Consider the following 26,770-nt stretch of genomic DNA (forward strand, 5'->3'; position numbering starts at 1 on the left):
GTTTGCTTAATATAAGGATTTGGAAATGATATCTACCTTTACTTTTGATAGTTAAGTATATTTAAAACCAAATACTTTTATAATTTTACTCAAGTAGTATTTTACTGGGTGACTTTCACTTGAGTCATTTTATATTAAGGTATATTTACTTTTACTCAAATATGAGAATTTAGTACTTTTTCCACCACTGCAAATTAGGGTGCGAATCTGTAAACGGGAGGAGTTATGTGAGATAGCGAGATTATAACAAACCTGAAGATCCAAGAATAGGGTGGGGGAGAGCAGCAGTGTGGGAGGACTAGGAGACGTGTGAAGTGGCAATCTTTTCCAGCTGATTAACAGTGTTGAACATATGTTTAAAAATACCTTGACAACTGAGCTGGATAGCGGCGACTTTTCGGGGTTGGCCTACCAATTTGTCTTTATGTCTAGTGACACTATACGCGTAAACGATGGCTATTTAGGTTTTTGAGTTTATCGCGGTTTTCTTTTCACACGGATGAGGAACTGAACGGGAAAAAAGAGGAAACATTCTTACCTAAATTAACAAGGTCAGTTTTCATGATTATTTATCTCAATATAATAGCAAGTTCTTTAAATAAACAAGCACAAACCGTTTTTATTATTCATCAGTCATTTATTTCCTAAATTGTTAGTGTCTTTCGTCACCATCCATTCTAAAGACAAGCTAGCACATTCGATTAATCGAGACTAGTTTCTACTGCATCTTCTCGGCGGAAGGTTAACAACAGTGGTCATTCTTCGGTTCTCGTCGTCGACATCTTAAAATAATGGATGGAACGGGAGAAAGGAGGCAAACGTTCGTATTTTTTATTGAATCAATTGTCTGTTTTTAATAACCAACTTCGCTAGCTACATTGAGCAAGGTAGGGTTTTAGTGCAGCTCTAGCCTAGATCGAACACACGACTAGCTAAAACCGCGAGTCCTTTCCGCGTACGGTTAGAACAGGTGCATCTCGCTCGAGCGCTGTGATGGTCGTGTCGACTTGCGGTTCTTGGCATATTTGTTACCAAAACAATCCGTTCGTGTTAAAAAATGTATCATCACTGTTGGAAGGATTGCATTGCGATTGATGTTTGTAAGTGTCTGTAATATGTTGAAGTCTAATAAAGCTAGCTAGCAATGGCCTGCTTCTCTAACGTTATCTCACTAGCTACTTAGCTTGCTGTAGCTAGCTAGTTAGCATACCACCCGAAACGGGGCAGGCAGGGCCCTCCTTGTAATGGAATGACAGAATGCCTTTTATCTCTTTGTATCCGGACTTTTTCGATAATTCCAGGTTCAATTATTTATTCTGCTAACATTCTAGCTCACATAATTTAGTAGCTAGCTATGTTTGTTTGCCAGTGCTGTGAATATTGTCTGTCTTCACGGCAGCTATGGCGAATATTAATATTTTTAGCGCTCATATTTTAAATACAGGGAACCTTTTATTACTTTGAGTTAGCTACGCTAGCATGTAACTAGTTAGTAGTACTAGACTTACGTTACATTGTCTCATCTTGCTACTGTTGATCATTTGGCTTTAAGACCTGACTAACTAAATTAGTTCTCAACTTCCCTTGCCATATTGGCTACTGACTACCGTCTTATAATTTGAATCACATTAAATTGCAGCTTGATTGGATTTCACAGCAACATTAGCTAAAAAAACATTTCCCTCTTACACTTAAGTTAGTTAGCCTACATATCCTTATACGAAGGTCAACATTTGAATAGCCTACTTACTAGCTAGCTAAGTTACTTTCAGCTATGTTGTTCAGTGGTTGGGGTCTGACTGGGTAACAGGGAACATCCAATCGTCTGAGATTGCAAGGCAAGCTTGTCTTGTTGAAATGTTTAATATTCAGATCATGTACTATCCAGTGGCTGCTTTGGTGGACGTTGGATACGTCAATTCAATTTGCTCTGAATGCCACTGTGCATTTGAGGCCTAATTATTTTGGATGGTTTCAAGTTATTTCCACTGCAAATGATTGTGAAGAGGAATTACGGATATAATTTAATGTAAACTTTTCCTCTTTGGTTGGAACTGGATGGCCCAGACATCCTTTCTACATGGGGATGAACATGGCTATATTATTCTGACTGTAAATATGGTAGGAAATTGTCAGCATGGTAACAACATTTGCTTCAATTTTCACAAGGCTTTGAAGGCCTAACAAACATAATGTGCTCTGTCACACTGCGTTTTTCAATTTATAAAAAATACGTCATTTTAGTTTGAAGTTAGTTGAACCAATTATTCAGTTTTATATTGTGTGAGGAGTTGAGATATAGTAGCTGTTCGGTTGTGATTTAGGCTACTGACAGACCTTCCCAAAATGAAAATGTTCCCTAATTGCAACCGTACCAAACTTAACTTTGCATTGTTATAAGTATCAATTTTACAAAGAGTTTGTTTGTTTGGTGCTCTTTGGCTTTTTGTTGAATTTAAAGCACCTGCTGTTTAACAGATTTCCAAGACTGTGCTAACTGAGGCTTCCAACTAGGGTTTATGTCAAAGATCTTTGTTCTCAGGGATGGCACGACTGTTAGGTATAGGCTACAACGGAAATGTCACAATCTACTGACAAGTCTTCACCATTTAAACTAACGTCTCAGACTCCTTAAGAAATCCACTGCTTTTGTTTGTTTTCGTTGCATCATATTCCTTCTTGCTATTGCACTGTAGCTAGGTATGGCGCGAACAGAAACACATCAAATACTTTGTTTGTTTGGGAAATGGGCCTTGAAATGAATCCTTGGTTTGAACACATGATTGAATCATGTTCAGGAAATTGGAACATAATAGAATCTAGGCCACAGTGAGTAGCGTGCTCACTTTGATGCACACTGTTGCACAAATAGCTTTTTTTGCTATAAACACTTTTATGTAAACATGGCAGGTGTTACTTATTTGTGCTGTTACATAATAAGCAGAGGGAAAGTGAATTGGATGATCGAGCCTAGCAGTCCATTATGTAGGCCTGTTTTTTTTGTGGACTTCACCAGCCTCTTCTAATATAGGCCATCCCCTGCCAGTTTGCCAGCTTGACTGTGTCTCTTAAGGAGGCAGCTATAGAAAGTGTGACTGACTGTACAGTGTTTTCTATTCAGACTGCTCTGAGTCAGGGGCTCTTAGCGGAAGGGAGGAGAGAGCCTCATGCAAGGAGGGAGAGTGCAGACCATAGAATTGTCTCTGGTAGTGGTTTGATTGGGATCTCTGATCTAACCTACATCTGCATGTCTCAGAGTTATGGAATAAGTCATCAGAGCAGATTCTGGTTTTAGGTGAAACGAGGATGACTAACTAGTTCAGAGTATTAAGCTACAGCTGTCATGGTTTACAGCTTCAGAAAGGTTGGGTAGTGAACCTAAACACCATAGAAACATCTACTGGTCAAACAAATGGTTAAATTATCTCACGTTGAAAAGCAGATGACTGACTACTCAGCCAAAGAGGGATTTAAGAACTTGCCAATTGTACAATTGCTTCAAATTAGGCAACATCAGCAATTGTGTAGCTGCCCTTGCAGCAGTAAATATATATATTTTTTTTAAAGCCATGCATTCGAGATGGTGTGTGCCTGCCTGCATCCAGCATTGCAGATTATATGCAGGATAGTGCCGAGCAAAGGAACCCTGTGGATGGGGCTTAATGGAACATTCCCTCTTACCCAGCTGGTGATCTAGTCATAACAATCTCCTTCTACAGCAAAAACGTCAGTGCTTTCTGTTGTCAATGGATCACTCTACAGAAACAGGTAGACCATCTCTTTAAAATTTAGAAAGTATGTAAATGGGGCATAACTGACATTTAAAAGTCTGAAATATAGAGCGTCCTGAGTGGTGCAGCGGTCTAAGGCACTGCATTGCAAGTGCTTGAGGAGTCACTACAGACCCACGTTCGTTCCCAGGCTGTCGCAACTGGCCGTGAACGGGAGTCCCATAAGGCGGCGCACAATTGGCCCAGCGTTGTTATGGGAGGGATTGGCCGGGTGTGCTTTACTTGGCCACCCCTTGTGGCGGCCCAGGTGCCTGCAGGCTGACCTCGATTGTCAGTTGAACAGCGTTTCCGCCGACATATTGGTGCAGCTGGCTTCCGGGTTAAGCAGGCGGGTGTTAACCTGTCGTGACACCCCATCCCGTGAACGGGACCGTTGTCATCATCTGACACTAATTAGCATAACGCAACGGACATAAATATTCCTATTCATGAAAATCACAAGTGAAATATTTTGGAACACAGCTTAGCCTTTTATTAATCACCTTGTCATCTCAGATTTTCAAAATATGCTTTACAGCCAACGCTAGACATGCATTTGTGTAAGTTTATCATAGCCTAGCATAGCATTATGCCTTGCTAGCAGCAGACAACCTTGTCACGGAAATCAGAAAAGCAATCAAATGAAATCATTTACCTTTGAACTACGGATGTTTTCACTCACGAGACACCCAGGTAGACAGCCAAAGTTCATTTTTTTCCCAAAATATTATTTTTGTAGGCGAAATAGCTCTGTTTGTTCTTCACGTTTGGCTGAGAAATCGCCCGGAAATTGCGGTCACCACAACTCCGAAAAATATTCAAAATAGCTCCATAATATCGACAGAAACATGGCAAACGTTAGATAATATATCCGTCGGGACAATTAGTTTTTCACTAGGACCGATTGGAGTAATGGCTACCTCTGTATTTTACACGAGAATCTCTCTCGGAGCCACCATGTGACCACTTACGCTATTCAACAGAAATGCGTAAAACTACGTCACAATGCTGTAGACACCTTGGGGAATACGTAGAAAGCGTAAGCTCGTTGATGGTACATTCACAGCTGAATAGGGAGTCATTGGAACGCAGCGATTTTCAAAACCTGGGGCACTTCCGGATTGGATTTCTCAGGCTTTCGCCTACAACATCAGTTCTGTTATACTCCCAGACAATATCTTTACAGTTTTGGAAAAGTTAGTGTTTTCTATCCAAAGCTTTCAATTATATGCATATTCTAGCATCTTTTCCTGACAAAATATCCCCTTTAAAACAGCAAAAAAAAAAAATTTCAAAAATGAAAATACTGCCCCCTTAACACCAAGAGGTTAAGAAGCGCGGTTTGGCGGGTCATGTTTCAGAGGATACATGACTTGACCTTCACCTCTCCCGAGCCCGTTGGAGTTGCAGCGATGAGACAAGATCGCAATTGGATATCATGAAAAGGGGGGTAAAATTAAAGATCCAGTCCATTTTAAAAATGTGTCCCCTTACACTTCATTGTTGTGATGCAAAAATTCAAGCAAAATGCATAGTTTTGCAGCGATGAGACCAGATTGAAATTGGGAGGAAAAAGAGTGTAAAAAAAATCTGAAATATTGAATGAATAGGCCTAAACTTTAAATTCCCCACTCAAAATGACCGACTGAGTCGCTATGAGTGAAGGCTCCCTTGGAAAACACTTAGCCCTAACTTTAGACGATTTGCTGACTTTGCATCTAAGTTGAGGTTCTGCAGTCGATCACTTCTGATCTCGAAAGCAATGTGATGACGGGGTTTGGCTTCTGAGCAGCTTTAGCCAGGCCGGCGGAGCAGAGTGAACAGACCAGGGATCCTGACCCTCCCTTCAATCTCTTAGTTTCTTTACAGAGGCTGAATGATGTTGGCATGTGTTTTTAAAAGGGGAGAGAAAATGCTTAGATCCATTTGTATGTTAAGCCTTATCAGTTGCCTTTGGGGTTTGATGAAGGCAGAATGACTATTGTAGTGTCAGACAGACCAAAGGGGAATCAAAGCTGTGCTTGTCTGTGGTGCTGAACTTTCTCACCCCCTTTTAATTGGCTTTTCCGAAAGGTACTGTAAGGGCAGGCTTTTAAAGATCCCTCTGTATAGGGTTGCACATTTTGGAGAATATTCAGAGGTGGAAACTTTCCGTGGGAATATATGGGAATTAATATTAATACCATTTTAAATGTAGATGTTTTGGTGACAGAAACAATAACCATAAGTAGACATTACAAATGATTAAATCCTTCTAATAGAAATAAAAAACACAATTTAGTTACCAATTTAACTTTAATTAAATGAGTTGACTCTTCACATGGGATGATTTCACTGAACAACAAAAGAAAAGGAATATTGAATGATCCCCAATGAGCCATCGCATCTCCCAAAAACGTTTTCAACATCTGTAAAATGATAGTCTAGAAACTAAAGATTTGGTTGTCTTCCTCTCAGGCTTCCATGTCTTCTCCCTGGACCTCCTCAATGTCCACCTCTTCAACATCAGACTCTGAGGCCTCAAATTAACTGTCACTTTCCAACGTGGTTGAGGATGGCTCATCAGGCTCAAATTTGTCCGGATGGCCACCAATTTTTCAACTCTTGTATTGGTCAGCCTGTTGCGTGTTTTGGTGTGTGTGTTCCCAAACAAGGACCAGTTGCACTTTGAGGTGGCTGATGTTGGTGAGATTTGGAGGAGGATGATGGAGGAAAGAGCCTCAGATCCACAAAGTTCCTTCCACCAGGTGGCTGATGAGATGTTGGCACGAGTGCCGTATTGCATCTCCATCCCAAAGCTCTTGCTTGGAAGTGTACATCGCCAGACTGCCAAGAATCTTGCCCTCATCCAGGCCAAGTTGGCGTGACACGGTAGTGATGACACCATAGGCCTTCACCATAGGCCTTATTGATCTCTGCACCAGACAGGACCCTCTTGCCAGCATACTTGGGTTCCAACATGTACGCTGCGGTGTGTATGGGCTTCAGGCAGAAGTCTTCACGCTTTTTCATGTATTTCAGAACTGCAGTTTCCCGTGTCAACAGTGAAGTGGTCAGGGCAGTACGGATTTCTTCTCTTACATCTGCAAGCATAGTCTGAGCATCAGACAGGATGGCATTGTCTCCCTCAATCCGTGCAATGGCTACTGCTATAGGTTTCAGGAGTTTCAGGCTGCTTACCCCTCTCTCCCAAAATACATCATCCAGACGGATCCTCTTGATGGGGCTGTCCATATCGGCATACTGTGATCTGGCCATTTCTTGGAGAGACTCCTTCCCCTCCAGGAGACACCCCATAGGGTGTTTCTGGGCAGCTTCAATGTGATGTTCTTATTCTTCTCACTTTGCTTGGTGAGGTAGACTGCTACTATAACTTGGTGACCCTTCACATACCTTACCATTTCCTTGGCTCTCTTGTAGAGTCTATCCATTGTTTTCAGTGCCATGTCCTTGAGGAGCAGATTCAATGCATGAGCAGCACAGCCAATGGGTGTGATGTGAGGGTAGGACTCCTCCACTTTAGACCAAGCAGTCTTCATGTTTGCAGCATTGTCTGTCACCAGTGCAGATACCTTCTGTGGTCCAAGGTAATTGAATGACTTCATCTCATCTCCAATGTCGAGACTGGTGTTTCTGTTGTCCCTTGTCTGTGCTCCTGAAGAATACTGGCTGAGGGGTGGAGATGATGTAGTTAATTATTCCTTGCCCACGAGCATTCGACCACCCATCAGAGATGATTGCAATAGTCTGCTTTCTCTGCTTTGCTTGACCTTCACTTGAACTCTGTTAAACTCTGCATCCAGCAACTTAGTAAAGAAACCATGTCTGGTTGGAGGGGTGTATGCTGGGCGAAGAACATTCAGAAATCTCCTCCAATACACATTGCCTGTGAGCATCAGAGGTGAACCAGTTGCATACACAGCTCGAGCAAGACATTCATCAGCATTTTTCTGACTACGTTCCTCTCTAGCTGTTGCTATCGATAAGGTGTCTGGTTCGTCATTTTCACCTCAAATAGAAGTAGAGGGACTTTTGTCAGAGGTTGAGTGCTGAGGGAACTTTATGCACTTGGCCAGGTTCTGCATCTTTGTTGCATTCTTCACATGATTTGGCACAGTATTTGCAAATGTATACCTTTATTAGCAGCAGTGAAATGTCGCCACACATCAGATAGTGCCTGTAGCATTTTCCTGTGAAGATTTTTTTTAAAGAACATACAATGATAAAGACATAGTTAAGCAGTTAGATTAAACAACTCCTTTGTAAGGTAAATGTTTTAACATGTATGGAAACAGGTGAATTAACAGGTGAATTTTAAGCAAGCTCAAGCAAGCTAAAACCCACATGAATAGCAAAAACTAGCAGAAATTGAGTTAGAAGTGATTTAAACACACTTTTCTGGAGGCTTCTATTTACTGCTTAACAACAAATCATGTATGTCATATAAAATATATTCACCCCACCCAGTATTGTAATCAAAACTTATCAGAAAGCATGTAGTCCTTTGCTCAGACAGTGTAGTAGTGTGTGCTCAATAGCATCTCATTAGTGTGCAAGATCTTGAGAATCAGCTGTACATGTGATGGAAGAATGCACTGTGATGCATGCACTGTGCATGCATCAATTCCATTGAATTGGGGATAGTTTAGCCAAAATATGCTACAATACCTAGAATTGCCTTGTGTATCCCAGAAAGGTTCACTGTTTATAATAGAGTTCGACCGATTTAATCGGAATGGCTTATTAATTAGGGCCGATTTCAAGTTTTCATAACAATCGGTAATCGGCATTTTTGTACACTGATTATGGCTGATTACTTTGCACTCCACGAGGAGACTGCATGGCAGGCTGACTACCTGTTACGCTTGTGCAGCAAGGAGCCACGGTAAGTTGCTAGTTAGCATTAAACTTACCATATAAAAAAACAATCTTAACATAATCACTAGTTAACTACACATGGTTGATATTACTAGTATATCTACTTAGTAGTCTGCGTTGCATATAATCGATACGGTGCCTGTTAATTTATCATCGACTCACAGCCTACTTCACCAAATGGGTGATTTAACAAGTGCATTTGTGAAAAAAGCCCTGTCGTTGCACCAATGTGTACCTAGGCATTGATGTTTATGGTTTTCTTTAAAATCAATACACAAGTATATATTGTTAAACCTGCATATTTACTTAATATTGCCTGCTAACATGAATTTCTTTTAACTAGGGAAATTGTCACTTCTCTTGCGTTCTATGCAAGCAGAGTCAGGGTATATGCAGCAGTTTGGGCTGCATGGCTCATTGCAAACTGTGTGAAGACTATTTCTTCCTTACAAAGACCGTAATTAATTTGCCAGAATTTTACATAATTATTACATCAAATTGAAGGTTGTGCAATGTAACAGCAATATTTAGACTTAGGGATGCCACCCGTTAGATAAAATACGTAACGGTTCCATATTTCACTGAAAGAATAAAAGTTTTGTTTTTGAAATGATAGTTTCTGGATTTGACCACGTTAATGACCTACTGCTTGTATTTCTGTGTTAATTATATTATAATTAAGTCTATGACTTGATAGAGCAGTCTGACTGAGCGGTGATAGGCAGCAGCAGGCTCGTAAGCATTCATTCTAACAGCACTTTCCTGCATTTGCCAGCAGCTCTTCGCTGTGCTTCAAGCATTTGCGCTGTTTATGACTTCAAGCCTATCAACTCCCGAGATTAGGCTGGCAATACTATAGTGCCTATAAGAACATCCAAAAGGCAAAGGTATATGAAATACAAATGGTAGAGAGAAATAGTGCTATAATAACTACAACCTAAAACTTCTTACCTGGGAATATTGAAGACTCATGTTAAAAGGAACCACCAGCTTTCATATGTTCTCATGTTCTGAGCAAGGAACATAAACGTTAGCTTTTTTTAATGGCAAAAATTGCACTTTTACTTTGTTCTCCAACACTTAGTCTTTGCATTATTTAAATGAAGTTGGGCATGTTTCATTATTTATTTGAGACTAAATTGATTTTATTGATGTATTATATTAAGTTAAAATAAGTGTTAATTCAGTATTGTTGTAATTGTCATTATTATGCATGCATGCATCGGCCGATTAAAAAAATAAAATAATAATAAATAAATAAAATAATTAAAATTCGGTATCGGCCATTTTTGGTCCTCCAATAATCGGTATCGGTGTTGAAAAAGTATCATCGGTCGACCTCTGGTTTATAAGCAAACTTTTTAAAATGAATTTAAGCCTGGGAATGTTTCCTAACTTCCCATGGAAAAATTCTGGATATTTACCGGAAAGTTTCCAACCCATTGCAATCCTACCTCTGAATAAGTTCACGCTGAACACAACTAAATGGAGAAAATGAGACCTATAGGAACAGTACAACCATGCAATAACAGCTGCCAGTTGTAAATAGGCATTTTCCTCTTTAGGCAATATAAATGCTCATTTCCATTCAAATTCTCTTGTGAAAAATGGTCTGTTATAGGCTGTGACGTCAGCTCATCAGGACTATGTTTGCTTGGCATTAGGATTCCAGGCGATTGGCCGACCCTGGACTGCCCGTCTCTCAGCGTTACAGAATTGGGGTTGGCTGGGTCAGCACAGTGGAGGCTCTAATTCCCACCCCCAGGGCACCTAATTAAAACTTACAACCAAGACAAACGACCTTTGACTCTGTCTGCCATCTCATGAGAACTGCTATTCTGAAAACTCCATGACATGCGAAGAGATCAGTGGGAGATCAACATACCCTCTTAGCAAATAATTATGGCACTGTCTGTATCGGAATACTACTTCATGCTTGGTCTTCTGTATCAAAGCCTGTTTTTAGATTCTGCTTGTTCGTTTTAGTCAGGCCTCCCACTAGATTGCTAGTTCATAACTGCTCTGATAAAGGCAACAAAAAAAAAAGTCTCTATCCTGGGAATGCAAAAATGTTTTTAGCACTCAGTTTTGCCCCAGTCGTTTTGTTTTGTCATTATGTTCACCCACTTCATGGACTATTGCATTGAAATATTGTTAGTTAAAACTCTTTTGCGCTCAATATTTTGTAAAACCCAACAATGTGTGCAGAGAATTTCTTTGTTATTATACAGTATTGAATGATGGACTTGCCCGCACAAGCTTGAGAGGTCTTTTGTGGAGGCAAATAACACTTGATGAGTTTATTAATTCAAAAAATGATATCAGGTTCTTACAGTGGTTCTTTCTTTGCAGTGGCTGACTAACATGGCTGACTAACTACCTGCCACAGACTCTCTTCATGGATAACAGAGGAAGACGACAAAGGAAACACAAAATAAAATCTTATTAATTATCAACAAAGACAAACATCCAGAGGAACCAACCCACCACTATCGTCCCATCACTCTGACTTCCAGTGCATGTTGTCCTAAGGAGGAGGCGGGGAACACGTAGGCCTACCACTATGCACTGTAAACAGAGAGGTTGGGACTGTGGAAGTGTGGGAAGAACCAGACCTCCCCCAGGCAGGACTATCCCCCTGGTGCTGGGGCTACTGGTGGCCTTGGTCCAGGGCAGTGTGCCTGGGAGACCACTGGTGGAGGGCCTGGGGGAGATGTTGTCGGTGGACCTGGAAGCCTCCATGCACTCCTCTGTCCTCTCTGACCTGCAGACTGCAGCCTCTGTAGCCACAGAGGGACCTCTCACGGGTATCCCAGAATCCCTGGCTGCAGTCACAGAGGTGGCCCCTGCAGGAATCCCTGACTCTTCAGCGGTGGTAGGCCAGGGGTTCCAGTTGAGGATCCCGCCCAGGGCGAAGAATGGCAGTTGCAATGTTAAGGTAAGCATTGTAATGACTAGGACGTTACTGCTGATTGAATATAGTGACCCTCCCCACACACTGGTGGTGGATCTAAGTCCAGCACTGGTTCTTATCCCTTACGCAAATAACCTACAGTTTTCTTTCCTGACCTCACTGGCGGAGAAACTGAGGGCCAAGAATATATTATGCAATGTTGCAAGTTTGCTAGTGCAAGTGTCGGGCTGGACCCAAGTTAATAGTTGATACAGTGCTTCAAGTTCCTTGCAGACAGGCTCGTCATAGCCAATGTGATTTATTGGATATTTATTTACCTATATTTATATTTTCTACCTGCAGGCTGCAATGTTTTTATTTGTTGGCTTTATGTAAGCTATTTTTACATAGTTGGCAATAGAAGTTACTTTTTAGGTTCATCATTTTCTGTGCTGAAGGAGTGAAGTTTGTATTTTACCGACATTAGGAAACCTGGTTATTGGTTTTGATTGAACAGAGCTCTCTAGAACGGACCTTTTTGTGTACCGTTGTATTTCAATGAAAAGTTAATGTATGATATCGTGCAATTGAATACTTGTATGCAATTTAACTTTGATGTTAAGCTGCTCAGATGTTTGACTTCCTTTTATATGATGTAATATGCCAGTTTATATGTAGGGTTGCAAAATTCCTGAAACTTTCAATAAATTCCCTGGTTTTCCAGAAATCCTTGTTGGAGGATCCACAGAATGAGGAAATCTAGAATCCTCCAACCAGGATTTCTGTGAAAAAAGAGTATTTATTGAAAGTTCCTGTCATTTTGCAATCCAAGTTATACTGAGTGAACAAAACATTAGGAACACCTGCTCTTTCCATGACCTAGACAGACCAGATGAATCCAGGTGAAGGCTATGAACCCTTATTGATATCACTTGTTAAATCCACTTCAATCATTGTAGATGACTAGGAGGAGACAGATTAAAGAAGGATTTTTAAGCTTTGAGACATGTCTTGTGTATGTGAGCCATTCAGAGGGTGAATGGGCAAGACAAAAGATGTAAGTGCCTTTGCACAGGGTATGGCAAGTGCCAGGCACATCAGTTTGAGTGGTTCAAGACTAACCCTGCTTGGTTTTTCATGCTCAGTTTCCCGTGTGTATCAAGAATGGTCCACCACCCAAAAGATATCCAGCCAACTTGACATAACTGTGGGAAGCATTGGAGTCAACATGGGCCAGCATCCCTGTGGAATGCTTTCAACACCTTGTAGAGTCCATGCCCCAATGAATTAAGGGCTGTTCAAAAGGGTGTGCTACTCCATATTAGGAAGGTGCTCTTAAAGTTTTGTACACTCTGTGTATAACATTCAACATGTCACTCTGTATGCTCCTCTACCTCTTTTCTGTAATCCTTTGTGCCCAGCGCTTGATCACAATAGTGCCTTTTTCAGTCTTCCTGTCCATGTTGAAATAGCAATGTGAGGTTACCTTGCACATAACAGACATCTCTCATTCTCTTTGGATTTTGGGAACAGTTATTACAGCTGAACAGAAAATTGCTTTCAATCTGTGTGGATGGAGAATGGAGGAAACAAAGCCATTTTGGGCAGCATTGTAGTCCTTCCCAATAGGCTTAACTTTACATAACCCCAACCCTTTCATTCTCTTCTATTTCCTATTCAGTTTTTACTCCCCAAGCTCGTATGGACATTTTGAACCCTTCTGCAATGATTTCTATTGGATGTTGTACATACTCTAGGCTAGATAATTCTGTGGCAGCAATTTGTTTAAGCCTTACGCTTCTTAACTAGCCAAATATTTACATATTTGCAATGCTATGTATGGATATGCATAATATTCATGCCTCAGTACATTCTCTCTCACTGTATCAATGCTGATTTTTATTTGACTGTTGTGCAATTTGTTCCTTGGAGTTTGAATTAGAAGATATTATTTTTGGCTCCTTGTATTATTGGGAATAATATCCGGCCAAATTGTAATGTCTCAAAATGAAGGGGAGATGACTCCGGCGGCTGTCGTTTTGTGAATAGGGGCTCACTGGGAGCAGAGCTTCCTGCTCACTTCAACAAGGGTCAGTATACTTCAGTACAGATGGACGAAATGAGTCAATGAAAAATGTGAGACTGAGTTTTCTACATCAGGTCTGTCTGATATACCCTTAAGATTACTGTACAGTTGGATAGGTTTTTGTCAGGATCGCCCTCTTGTGTGAAACACCCTGTCCTTTCAGAGGTTTTTGATCTATGAGCCATAACGTTCCCCTTTCTTCTTCTCTCCTATTGTAGTTAACTGAGTTGGGAAAGGAACGCTTACCCTCCTGGCTGTACTGGGCCACAGGGAGCTGCATCCTACGAGGCCTGGCCCTGGAGCAGGACAGAGGTGTCCACCGTATCTCCCTCTCTGGCTCTGAGATGATAAACAGTGGCCATGGCTTGGAAGTCTTCTCTATTGAGGTGCACCCAGAGGAGTGGGCCGACGGTGAGCCGTCCCTGTTGGCTCTCCAGGCTGAGGCCAACAACCTCCAGCCATTCACCTGTGGCAGCGAGGAGCCCGTCACTGTTCTCACCATCATCCTGGATGCTGACCTCACCAAGATGAACGCTCATCAGAGGGTAGGCCTGCTGGCCAGCATGAAGAAGTTTTCCGGTGTCCCCCTGGAACACATGAGGGTGGTCCCTGTCATTAACAACCGCCTGTTCGACATGTCCGCCTTCATGGCTGGGCCTGGAAATGCCAAGAAGGTGGTGGAGAATGGGGCCCTGTTGTCATGGAAGCTGGGCTGCGCCCTGGACCAGTCTAACATTCCGAACATCAACAGTGTCCAATCGCCTGCCAAGGATGGGTCCATGTCATCTAAGCTAGGCTACCCAGTGGTGGGCTGGCACATCGTCAACAAGAAACCCCACTTGGTGAAACGGGTCAGGAGGCAGCTGGGAAACACCCCCACCCCTGTACCCTCCCTGCTCCCCCCAACCACTTACCCTGAGCCCCCTACTCGCATTGTTCCCACCCCCACATCCCCTTCCATCTCCCCAGCCACTGACAGCTCTGCTCCCCCTGTCCGTGGACCCTTGCCCCTGCCGGTGAAGCCCACTAACAGGCTGAGAGATCAGATAGCCCACACTCCTACCATCGGTGCTCCTCAGCCTACTAGGGTCCTGGGCACCACCAGTACCATCCCCATCCAGCCTACTATGACCCGGCCTGCTATTCCAGAGGCTACTGCTCTTCCCACCCCACCAAGCACCACTAGAAGGCCAAAGACCTCCACCACCAAGAAAACCAAGAAGGCAAAAGCCTCCACTCCTGTGCCCAGAGAACCTAAGACCACCACGGCTAAGCCACCCAGACGCACCACCCCTCTGTCTCCTGTTCCTGACTACAACAACGAGAAGCCCCAGCTACGCAACCCCATCGACGAGGTGAATGCCTGGGTCGGCACCTACTTTGAGGTGAAGATTCCTCCAGATACCTTCTTCGACAAAGAGGACGGCACCACGGACAAGCTGCGTCTGACTTTGAGGAAGAACCACAACGAAGTGGTGAGCGAAACCTCTTGGATCCAGTTTAACAGCACCATCCAGCTCCTGTACGGTCTCCCAGAGAAAGAACACGTAGGCAAACACGAGTACTTTATGCTGGCCACCGACAAGGCAGGCATGAGTACCATAGATGCCTTTGAGGTCCATGTCAACCGTTGGCCGGCCACCGATAAGCCCTCTGTTGTTTTTGCCGCCCGTTTCCATGGTGAACCCAAGACATTGGCCAACAACGTCCACAAAAAGATCCTCCTGACTAAGAAGCTGGCGTATGCACTGGGTGACCGGAACACCAGCACAGTGACCCTGCGGAGTATCACCAAGGGCTCCATTGTGGTGGAGTGGACCAACAACAGCCTCCAGCAGAGCCCCTGTCCCAAGGACCAGATCACCATCCTCAGCAGAAAGATCTCCGACCCCCAGGGCAGGCCCACTCTGGCCTTCTCCAATGCCATGGAGCCAGACTTCAAACCCATCAACATCTCTGTCCGCGGCACCAACAAATGTCAGACCTACACGTTCGTGCCCCCAGGAGAGGTGACCATCCCTGTTCCCCCTCCAGCCACTCCTTCCCCTGGCACTGGTCGTAGCACCAGTGACGATGTTTACCTGCACACAGTTATCCCAGCTGTGGTGGTGGCGGCGCTACTGCTGATTGCCGGCGTCATCGCCATGGTCTGCTACCGCAAGAAGCGCAAGGGAAAGATGAGCATTGAGGAGCAGGCTACCTTCATCAAGAAAGGCGTGCCCATCATTTTTGCAGATGAGCTGGACGACTCCAAGTGTCCCCCGTCCTCCAGTATCCCCCTCATCCTGCATGAGGAGAAGCCACCCCTGCCCCCTCCGGAGTACCCCAACATGGCTGGCCCTCACAGCACCCTGCTCAACCAGGATCTCCTGATGGAGGAGTACTCCATCTACCATGATGATGACCCCAACGCACCCCCCTATCAGCCCCCGCCACCCTTCACCGTCCCCATCGAGGGGAAAGGGTCCCGCCCCAAGAACATGACATCATACAGGTCACCACCTCCCTACGTGCCTCCCTAACGCTTACAAAGCCTTGGCTTTGGGATGGAGGGGGAGCTGTGGTGACCTTTGTTTGAAAACAATTTCTGTAGGGATTTTACACACACTGTACAGTGGGATGGCTTTGACATAGCCGGAGTAGACGACCACGTCTGTATAAGTGACCACTATGGATAACGTACTGTATAAGTCTAACACTGGCACAGGAAAACTGGACAGAGACCGTTTGTAAACGCCAGCTCTCTTTTCTTTTGTTGTCCTTCATAGTTATGCTTTCGACTCTTGCGTAATCTTTATTTTTATCTGTTCTTGCCAAGAATAATAATTTTTATCTTTGAAGATGTACTGTTTCTATTGTATAGAAAATAATGCAAAAGCGAGAGACTGTAGGCTGCAGAGGCCTTGGAGCAAATGTCACCATGACAACAGACTTGTAGGCTATCAATCACAAAGTTCATCTTTATACCAATTACAGTATCACTTATCGGTCTTTGGGTTAGCTCTAAGATTTTGCTCCTGTTATTTTTAGAAGGTCGTCTAAGACAAAGTCAAACTAAAAACATGAAACCATCGTTTATTTACATCATAACCTTACATTTTATATTCTCCTCTTAATGTTACCCTTTTCTTTCTTTTACGTTTTAAAAATAACAGGTGTAAAACTTTCCCTGGTGCAGACGCCTAATAAAACTAGCCCTTTGTGTCTGGCAGAACTGAACATTCTAACTGGTTGCCTAAAAAGGACATCTGTTTTTTTAATGCATAATGGGAATGAAATATCCTCTGCTATACAGGTACTGTACTTGGTCAACAAGTAAATCATAGACTGATAGTGAGTGACCACACTTAATGTAAGGGGATTACAAAACAGGAGTAATAACCACATCAATATACATTGGTGTATTAACTTGCCCCTGAAACAGAGAGATCACTATTCAGTGCCTTTAGAAAGTATTCACACCCCTTGACTCTTTACAGACGGAATTTAAAATAGATTACATTTAGTTTCGCTGGCTTACCCACACTAGCCTATAATGTCAAAGTAGAATTATGCTTTTTGACATTTGTTTAACAAATTAATTAATGAAAAGTTAATGTCTTTAAGTATTCTACCTCTTTGTTATGGTAACCCTAAATACGTTCAGGAGTAAGAATGTGCAGTACAGTGAAACTGCAAAAGGCTCTTAGACTTATCCAGAAAGACTCACAGCTGTAATTGCTGACAAAGTTGATTATAATGTGTATTGACTCAGGGGTATGAATTGTTATGTTAAATGTAAGAATTTAGCAAACATCTCTAAAAACATGATTTCACTTTTGTCATTATGGGGTATTGTGTGTAGATGGGTGAAGGGGAAGAGATAATCTTTTTAAATTGTAACACAAAATGTGCAATAATGGTATGAATACTTTCTGAAGGCACTGTACTATTCCAGGGTTGCCAAGGTAGTGATAAAGCAAAGCATTCCTGTTTTCTTTTTCATCATAATGCTGGGTCAATGAGATGCTGTAACTAGGCAGCAGAGTGAACTGATGGAAGTAAATAATTAGGCTACTAGATTGATCAATTGTTTGTGTTGATGTAAGTTTTGAGGTTCAGGTCTCCCTTGGACCAGGTCTGTTGCAGAAGAGATTTTATCAGAGAAAATAACCGTAACTTTTATTAAGTAAATGAAATAAGAAAAGTGAGGGGGAACGTACAGTTCTGCAATATCCGTGCTCTCTGCCTCTATGCTGCTGCACTGCATCGTTAGTCTCTCAGTCATCAGTTGTGAGACAAGTGTATGTACATAATGGTGTGCCTGTGAAACTGAAGATCTCATAACGTTAATGTGTTTTATCAGTAGAGTTATGCTAGTGGGAGGGAAATTTTATTCTCAATTTTTTTGTCTAGATTTATGATCACGATGTCATAAATTTAAATCATAGTTTGAAGGGGGCAAAAAAAAGTTGACTTTCCCATCACTGAAAATATTGCATCCTGTAAAGAATACGATGTGGGAGGAAGACAAGTGAATAATGTACGTTTCATATCTGATATCACCATAAGGAAAAATGGTTGAGAAAAAAAATCTAATGTTTTTACTGAATTTTTGATACGGTCTCAAATTGTTTTATGAAAATATATTAATAAAGATGTACTACTATTTGTAAAGCCTCAAAGACCCTGTATTTTCCCTTTGGTCACTTTTTCCTCAATGTATTGTATCACTATTGGATAAGATTTCATCACGTTACCATTTTCTTCTATTTCACGCTTTGTACACATTTTCTCAGTTCATATATTAACACTTCCATGAGATTGGTTAATGTCTAGATTCATATATATTACAGTATGTGTAAAGACATTTTACATTGTTTCAGAATGTCCGTCACAATCATGATTGGGATCAATATCTGAGAATCTCTTGCAGTTGAATCAATCAGCAACACATTTCTCGCTCCACAAACTAGCTATCAGTATTTTAAATCATGTCTCATTACTTTTCATAATCCTAATCATGTGTAGCTACACGTACGATCTGCTCGTTTTTGATTAAACTGGGTACCAGTCTTTTTAGCTAATGTTTCATTCCTTGCCACTCCTGTCTTTGGCAAAAGACGAGTGGAATGATATCTTAAGACTGGTACCCAGGATAGTTGTCAAGGGCCTAATACTGCACAACCTCTTATGTTCACATGAACAGGTTACAAATATGTATAATGAAAAATCGGAATAATTTAATCATACACATTGAACAAAGATGTGTGTCAATGTGGAGCTACTGTAAACCAGAGGAGCTGTAGCACTTAAAGCCCATATTAAGCTTGCCCTACTTTGGCAGTTTAATTAAACCTGCAGGTCTTTTGTACCTTTAGCACTAAATGTTGTCCTCTTGTGAGAAACCACAAATGGAGTGACCCTGTGGACGTATACTCTGCATTATTCATGACGATGGATTGGAAAGGTCTTTGTATTTGACAAACGCCACTGTTTAAGTACAAGTCCAATGAGTGATAGATTAGGGCCAGTCAGGCTCTAGCCTTTTGGGGGCTCTAAGCGAGATTTGGTTGGTGGGTCCCCACGCCAAGCAGGCCTAGAAAATGTTTGACCCCCCCTCTTAAGGGTGGAAATTTTTTGCTAATGTTTTAAAGTACATTTCCTGCAATTCTACACACTTAATCATTGGGGCTTAGAGAAAATATCTAGTTTTAAAGCAATTTTCTACAGTTCTACACATTTTGCCATGGGTTGGAGAGAAATTGTGACATTTTATAGCAAATGTCATGCAATTCTACTAATTTTGCCATGGGCAGAGGTTTTTTTTGCAGTTTCAAAGCTAATTACTGCAGTTCTACACATTTTGCCATAACTTATGCCATGTTAATGATATCTGAGTCAGTGTCTAACAAAATCAATGGGGGTCAGTGCTCCTGAGCATGTGCCCGGTTGATATTCGGCCATGATTACTACAAGTTCAGATAACTGGCTAGACTAATTTCAAAATGTAAGGATTGTTAGCTGACATGGTTAATTGAGTGATTGTCAGTGACTGACAAAACAAGAGAAAAACTGATGATGCACAACCACATTCTTAACTTACACCTTGTGTATTCTACTATTCTAACGCTCAACAGTAAGTTGAGACACCGACTTGAGTTCCCCAAAAATTATATATAATAATCATTGGGTCTGGGGGCCCTAAGCAACCGCTTATGTTGCTTATAACCACTATCCAGCGCTGCTACACGTGCTGTTACCAGGCACAGGCAGGCCCGAGTAAGGACTAAGTACACAACTTTCCTTAAGGATTACTGAGAGAGGGGATTTGATTTACTGATATTTCTGACCAATCTGGAATTCCTGATTGTTTGACCCTAGAAAATCTGGACGGCCGATTCTCACACCTCTATTTTACATTCACAGTGGACCGATAGCTTTTACCCATGATTGTCTTCATTTTGACAATCACATTCCTAATTATACTGTATGTCTGACTACTGTAGGCTTACTATAAAAACAATATGGGCTAACCCAGTTCCTAGCTGGCTACTACGAATGGGTTTCCACATACAAGCTCCACACATTTGTAGAAGAAATTACTGTATATTTCTGTAATATAAATCCATTTAAATCCAATGTAAGGAGAAGAGCCAGAAATATATATTTGTTCTAACAGCAGTGTTCCTACTATGTTTTCAGGTGGGAGCCTTCTCTTCCAGTGCTCTTGGCTCCTACCTCTTTGCCGGGTTATCTATTTATAACAATGACTAATCATTGCCTTACGATTCTAACATTAGAGGGCTTTTGTTATCATGGCTTACTCTGGAAAGGTCAGAAGCAATTCTATTAGCTGTTGGTGTTGCATTTCAGACCCATACCTCATTGACAAACATGTTTTTCAGTGGAAAATGTCCACATTTTGTCATTTGTCCTCTTCAGACACAATACAGGGCCTGAGAGAAATTCCTCTTTCCCTCTTCCTCAGAAAGCCCCAGTTGCTAGAGCATATTGAGTCAACATGATATGGGAGTCTTATGTGGAAATGTGTTATAGTGGCTATCTCTCCTCCGCAATACTGTAGTGTTTATACTTACAAATGTAGGATCTTCATTTGATCACTCTTTTCTTGCTGAGAATTGTCCTGTGCTGCAGGAAATGCAGATGAGCTTTGTGATTGACATAAATGAACTGAAAACCTGCACTAACACACTGTTATATTAACAGTATTCCACTTTTCATGTAGCCTAATAGCCTAACCTGTAGCCTAGCCTGTAGCTAATAGCCTAACCACCGGTCAAGCAACATTATGGACTAAAAGTTCAAATCCTATTGCTGCAGGATTATTTTGCTGCCAAAATACAGGTGAAATTATGATCCTACACCTGTAAAGTGAATCATACTATCATACTTTGCTTAATCGGTTATTCAAAAGTCCAGGGTTTATTTTCATGTTGATCCTCCACTCCTCCTTAGAACCAACATAGATCCACTGCTGTGTGTCATGAGTATGCAAGACAGATCAGGAGGGTCCAACGTTACACAGAATTCAGATAGAAATTCGTTGTACTGAACAGATATTTATTATGTATGACTGACTGTCATGGTGAATAGGGGGCCATGTGAGGTCTATTAATTACAGTTCTGCAGTATCTGCCACCTTCTGAATGTTTCACCTCACCGTTGAATCAGTTAAAGTCTCTTTCTCTTAATTGTCAACTGATTTGAAGAGAATGCCATTCAAAGTAAATTCACATTATACTTTTATGAAACTGCTTTATGGAATTACTTATGGAGAACAATCCATTATTGTAACTCATGAGTGCGCAGGGTTTGTCAGACTGTCTGCAGCACTGCATTGTGCTGTAGCTTAAGTACAGCAGGGTTTTGTTGGGCAATGATGTAAAAACTTGGAGATTAGGCTTTTTCAAATCCCGCCTCCCCCCACTTCATCAAAACTCTATGCACTCATTAATAATGTACTGGGAATGAAGGTTAATGTATTTGATGAAATATTGATGAGTTTTATAAGAGCCTAGGCAGAGCTGACCTTTCAGTTGTCAATGCCTCTGATGCACTGCCTCTTGGCAGTTTGGGCTTGTCCTGTTTTGGTCCCTTTCACTGCTCTGTGCACAAAAACCACCATCTTCTACCACTCTATGTCACATTATTGTCACGGAAGACATGAGTTTATTCAGATTGAAGTGAATGGGGATATGCAATCAGCCCTAACCCTGAAGGTCCACTAATGAGGTTTGCGTGTTGGGTTACATTACATGAGTTTAACAAAAATACACTTTTTAGACCAAATTGTATTTTCTCGGCTAGCTACATAGCTTTGGGACAGAAGCCATTATAACACTACATTACACACAGAACATACATACATTTTATGAGTGTACAAGCCCTTGAGCAAGGAGTTTCAACAACAAAACACACATCCCAGAGATATATCTACTATATGAGAATAGCTTTAAATAGGTTGTTTGTTTGTACTATCAGGTATATTACAACACACTAAATAAGATATTTGTTTTTTCAGGGTGAAATTGGCTGTCAAATTAAATCTCTCCTTTCAAGTGTTCGGCTGTTTCTCTGGAATCATAACAAATGCTCATTAGCCACATGATGCTTCCAGGGCAACCTCTCCCTGAGAGAGGCTGCAATTATTCCACTGTAATAACGCTCTCTCTCTCTCTCTCTCTCCAATTGACACAAACTGTCAAATTATTCTAAAAAGACACTAATGACCCAGCTTCATATGCAAGCAACCCAGTGGTTGTTGAAGCTATTATAGCTGATCTCCTAATAACATTGCTGGTAACGCAGTATCTGCGTGGTGCTATGTGTCTTTGTCTCAGTTAAGTGCAGTACTTTTGAATGGGGTGTCATTTGGGACAGATTCTATATAATTTGGGCTAGCTCCATGGATTGTTGTTGACCTTTGCCCTTCTGATGTCAGAGATGGCTGTATCAGTGCATTCCCACTAAAAGCAGCACTTTACTTGGTGATGTGGTGCACTGACTCCTCTGTGACCCAGTGTATATATATTTTTCATTCTGCCTTTCTGATGCAGGGATTCTTACTTACTGGGTAAAAAAAAGATGGCTGGATTGGGGTATAGTACAGTATATATATACAGTATATCTTTATTAGATGTCTGACAGGGGGTGCTGTGTTGAAGACACTGTGTCTCCATCTTGGTACTCCTCCACCATTGTACAGTTTTTGGGGGAAGCCATATCATATCTACATTTGTTTATGACACATTTATTCCATTACAGACACCTTAACGTATACATTGCAATTATATTGTGTGATCTAAACATAAAAATACAAGATTTAAGTATACTTTTTTGAAATCCTACAACAACAAAAATTGTTAAATACATTTCATTTTGTCCATGAAACATGAAATACTGTAGAATTCCATTCATTTCTATGGAGGACTGCTCCTTATGGGGAGTGCTAATATGGTTGACCTGTGGCTTCATAGCCTCTCACTGGCCAATACATAGCATGAGCAATACAGGATTTTTAAACATCATTTGGGTGCATTGGATTTGTTTGTTTTTTACTAACCAATTATTTCATGCAGTATGTTCTTCAATGTCTTTGATATGCAGTACTTAATGATGTTTAGGATATTGCATATAAAAGTGTGATGTGTTGAGTGTACACCTCTCTCTTCCACATAATGGAGAATCTTGTCAGTTATGGTCATTAGACGTCTGCTGTTGAGTTCTGAACATCGCACAGTACTGAATATCCCCCTGCGGATTTCTGCTTATGATTCATTTTTATGGCACAGATTTATAAGCCCATTCATCTAGAGAACTGATAACATTCAGGTCAAGGGAAAACAAAAAGACAGAGTTGGAGAAAAAGAGGAAAGAGAAGATGAAGAAGAGATTACATTTGACAATTGACCAACTGTACTCCCCATACTCCACTGTCTTCGAAATTAATTCATTTGTTTAAAATCAGAGACTGGATTAAATCAGGGATATTCAACCGGGAGTACTGCAGGGGGTTCGAAAATAAATTTATAAAGTGATTTTTGCTAAGACTATTGATTGATTGACTATGACATTTTAAGTCATCCAGCAGTGCTATTTGCAGACTTCAGCTCCAGTTAAATGTTGCAAATCTTCAGCAATTCCTGATCCTGCGACCAAAAACAAGCTACATGTGGACAGCGCCAAAACAAATGATCTAATGATTCTGTCTCTTCTCAGCAAAATGTGCAGAGCTGGGATGGTTGAACACCCCATGTACACTGCTCAAAAAAAGTCACATTTCAATCACATTTCTGTGAAATCAAACTGTCCACTTAGGAAGCTACACTGATTAACAATACATTTCACATGATGTTGTGCAAATGGAATAGACAACAGGTGGAAATTATAGGCAATTAGCAAGACAACCCCAATAAAGGAGTGGTTCTGCAGGTGGTGACCACAGACCACTTCTCAGTTCCTATGCTTCCTGGCTAATGTTTTGGTCACTTTTGAATGCTGGCGGTGCTTTCACTCTAGTGGTAGCATGAGACGGCGTCTACAACCCACACAAGTGGCTCAGGTAGTGCAGCTCATCCAGGATGGCACATCAATGCGAGCTGTGGCAAGAAGGTTTGCTGTGTCTGTCAGCGTAGTGTCCAGAGCATGGAGGCACTACCAGGAGACAGGCCAGTACATCAGGAGATGTGGAGGAGGCCGTAGGAGGGCAACAACCCAGCAGCAGGACCGCTACCTCCGCCTTTGTGCAAGGAGGAACAGGAGGAGCACTGCCAGAGCCCTGCAAAATGACCTCCAGCAGGACACAAATGTGCATGTGTCTGCTCGAACGGTCAGAAACAGACTCCATGAGGGTGGTATGAGGGCCCGACGTCCACAGGTGGGGGTTGTGCTTACAGCCCAACACCGTGCAGGACGTTTGGCATTTTCCAGAGAACATCAAGATTGGCAAATTCGCCACTGGAGCCCTGTGCTCTTCACAGATGAAAGCAGGTTCACACTGAGCACATGTGACAGACGTGACAGAGTCTGGAGACGCCGTGGAGAACATTCTGCTGCCTGCAACATCCTCCAGCATGACCGGTTTGGCGGTGTGTCAGTCATGGTGTGGGGTGGCATTTCTTTGGGGGGCCGCACAGCCCTCCATGTGCTCGCCAGAGGTAGCCTGACTGCCATTAGGTACCGAGATGAGATCCTCAGACCCCTTGTGAGACCATATGCTGGTGCGGTTGGCCCTGGGTTCCTCCTAATGCAAGGCAATGCTAGACCTCATGTGGCTGGAGTGTGTCAGCAGTTCCTGCAAGAGGAAGGCATTGATGCTATGGACTGGCCCGCCCGTTCCCCAGACCTGAATCCAATTGAGCACAACTGGGACATCATGTCTCGCTCCATCCACCAACGCCACATTGCACCACAGACTGTCCAGGAGTTGGCGGATGCTTTAGTCCAGGTCTGGGAGGAGATCCCTCAGGAGACCATCCGCCACCTCATCAGGAGCATGCCCAGGTGTTGTAGGGAGGTCATACAGGCACGTGGAGGCCACACACACTACTGAGAATCATTTTGACTTGTTTTAAGGACATTACATCAAAGTTGGATCAGCCTGTAGTGTGGTTTTCCACTTTAATTTTGTGTGTGACTCCAAATCCAGACCATGGGTTGATAAATTTGATTTCCATTGATAATTTTTGTGTGATTTTGTTGTCAGCACATTCAACTATATAAAGAAAAAAGTATTCAATAAGAATATTTCATTCATTCAGATCTAGGATGTGTTATTTTAGTGTTCACTTTATTTTGGGGAGCAGTGTATATACAGTCAGGTCCATAAGTATTTGGACAAATCAAATCAAATGTTATTTGTCACGCACCGAATACAACAGGTCTAGACCTTACAGTGAAATGCTTACTTACAAGCCCTTAACCAACAATGCAGTTTTAAGAAAATACCTACAAAAAAGTAAGAGATAAGAATAACGAATAAAAGAGTAGCAGTAATTAACAATAGTGGGGCTATATACAGGGGGTACCGGTACAGAGTCAATGTGTGGGGGCACCGGAGTCGAGGTAATTAAGGTAATATGTACATGTAGGTAGAGTTATTAAAGTGACTATGCATAGATAATAACAGAGAGAAGCAGCAGCGTAGAGGAGGGTGGTTGGGGGGGGGCAATGCAAATAGTTTGGGTAGCCATTTGACTAGCTGTTCAGAGTCTTATGGCTTGGGGGTAGAAGCTGTTTAGAAGCCTCTTGGACCTAGACTTGGCCTTCCGGTACTGCTTGGCGTGTGGTAGCAGAGAGAACAGTCTATTACTTGGGTGGCTGGAGTCTTTGACAATTTTTAGGGCCTTCCTCTGACACAGCCTAGTGTAGCAGTCCCGGATGGCATGAAGTTTGGCCCGGGTGATGTACTGGGCCGTACGCACTACCCTCTAAAGTGCCTTGCGGTCGGAGGCTGAGCAGTTGCCATACCAGGCAGTGATCAATCCATCAGGATGCTCTCAATGGTGCAGCTGTAAAACCTTTTGAGGATCTGAGGACCCATGCCAAATCTTTTCCTCCTGAGGGGGAATAGATTTTGTGGAGCCCTCGTCACAACTGTCTGGGTGTGCTTGGACCATGTTAGTTTGTTGGTGATGTGGACGCCAAGGAACTTGAAGCTCTCAACCTGCTCCACTACAGCCCCTTCGATGAGAATGGGGGCGTGCTCGGTCCTCCTTTTCTTGTGGTCCACAAACTTCTCCTTTGTCTTGATAACGTTGAGGGTGAGGTTGTTGTCCTTGCACCACACGGTCAGGTCTCTGACCTCCTCCCTATAGGCTGTCTCATTGTTGTAGGTGATCAGGCCTACCGCTGTTGTGTCATCAGCAAACTTAATGATGGTGTTGGAGTCGTTGGCTGCACAGTCATGAGTGAACAGGAAATACAGGAGGGGACTGAGCAAGCATCCTTGAGGGGCCCCTGTGTTGAGGATCAGTGTGGCGGATGTGTTGTTACCTACCACTTACCAACTGGGGGCGGCCCGTCAGGAAGTCCAGGATCCAGTTGCAGAGGGAGGTGTTTAGTCACAGGGTCCTTAGCTTAGTAATGAGCTTTGAGGGCACTATGGTGTTGAACACTGAGCTGTAGTCAATGAATAGCATT

At 42.3% G+C, this 26,770-nt stretch overlaps 1 protein-coding gene across 3 annotated transcripts; it reads left to right on the top strand.

Moving 5' to 3' along the window:
* Positions 1-258: 258 nt before the first annotated feature.
* LOC112222288 (dystroglycan) lies at positions 259-18,277 on the top strand. 3 transcript variants are annotated; one of them, XM_024385042.2, is made up of 3 exons: positions 259-551; positions 11,001-11,586; positions 13,846-18,277. In XM_024385042.2, exons 2-3 carry the CDS (start codon positions 11,212-11,214, stop codon positions 16,147-16,149), a joined length of 2,679 nt encoding a protein of 892 aa, XP_024240810.1. In that variant the 5' UTR covers positions 259-551; positions 11,001-11,211; the 3' UTR covers positions 16,150-18,277. The 3 variants fall into 3 exon arrangements, with proteins under 3 accessions (XP_024240810.1, XP_024240811.1, XP_024240812.1); XM_024385043.2 differs by lacking the exon at positions 259-551 and adding an exon at positions 682-820; XM_024385044.2 differs by lacking the exon at positions 259-551 and adding an exon at positions 953-1,100.
* The last annotated feature ends 8,493 nt before the right edge of the window (positions 18,278-26,770 follow it).

The sequence above is a fragment of the Oncorhynchus tshawytscha genome, linkage group LG22, assembly GCF_018296145.1.
Source record: "Oncorhynchus tshawytscha isolate Ot180627B linkage group LG22, Otsh_v2.0, whole genome shotgun sequence".
Lineage (NCBI taxonomy): Eukaryota > Metazoa > Chordata > Actinopteri > Salmoniformes > Salmonidae > Oncorhynchus > Oncorhynchus tshawytscha.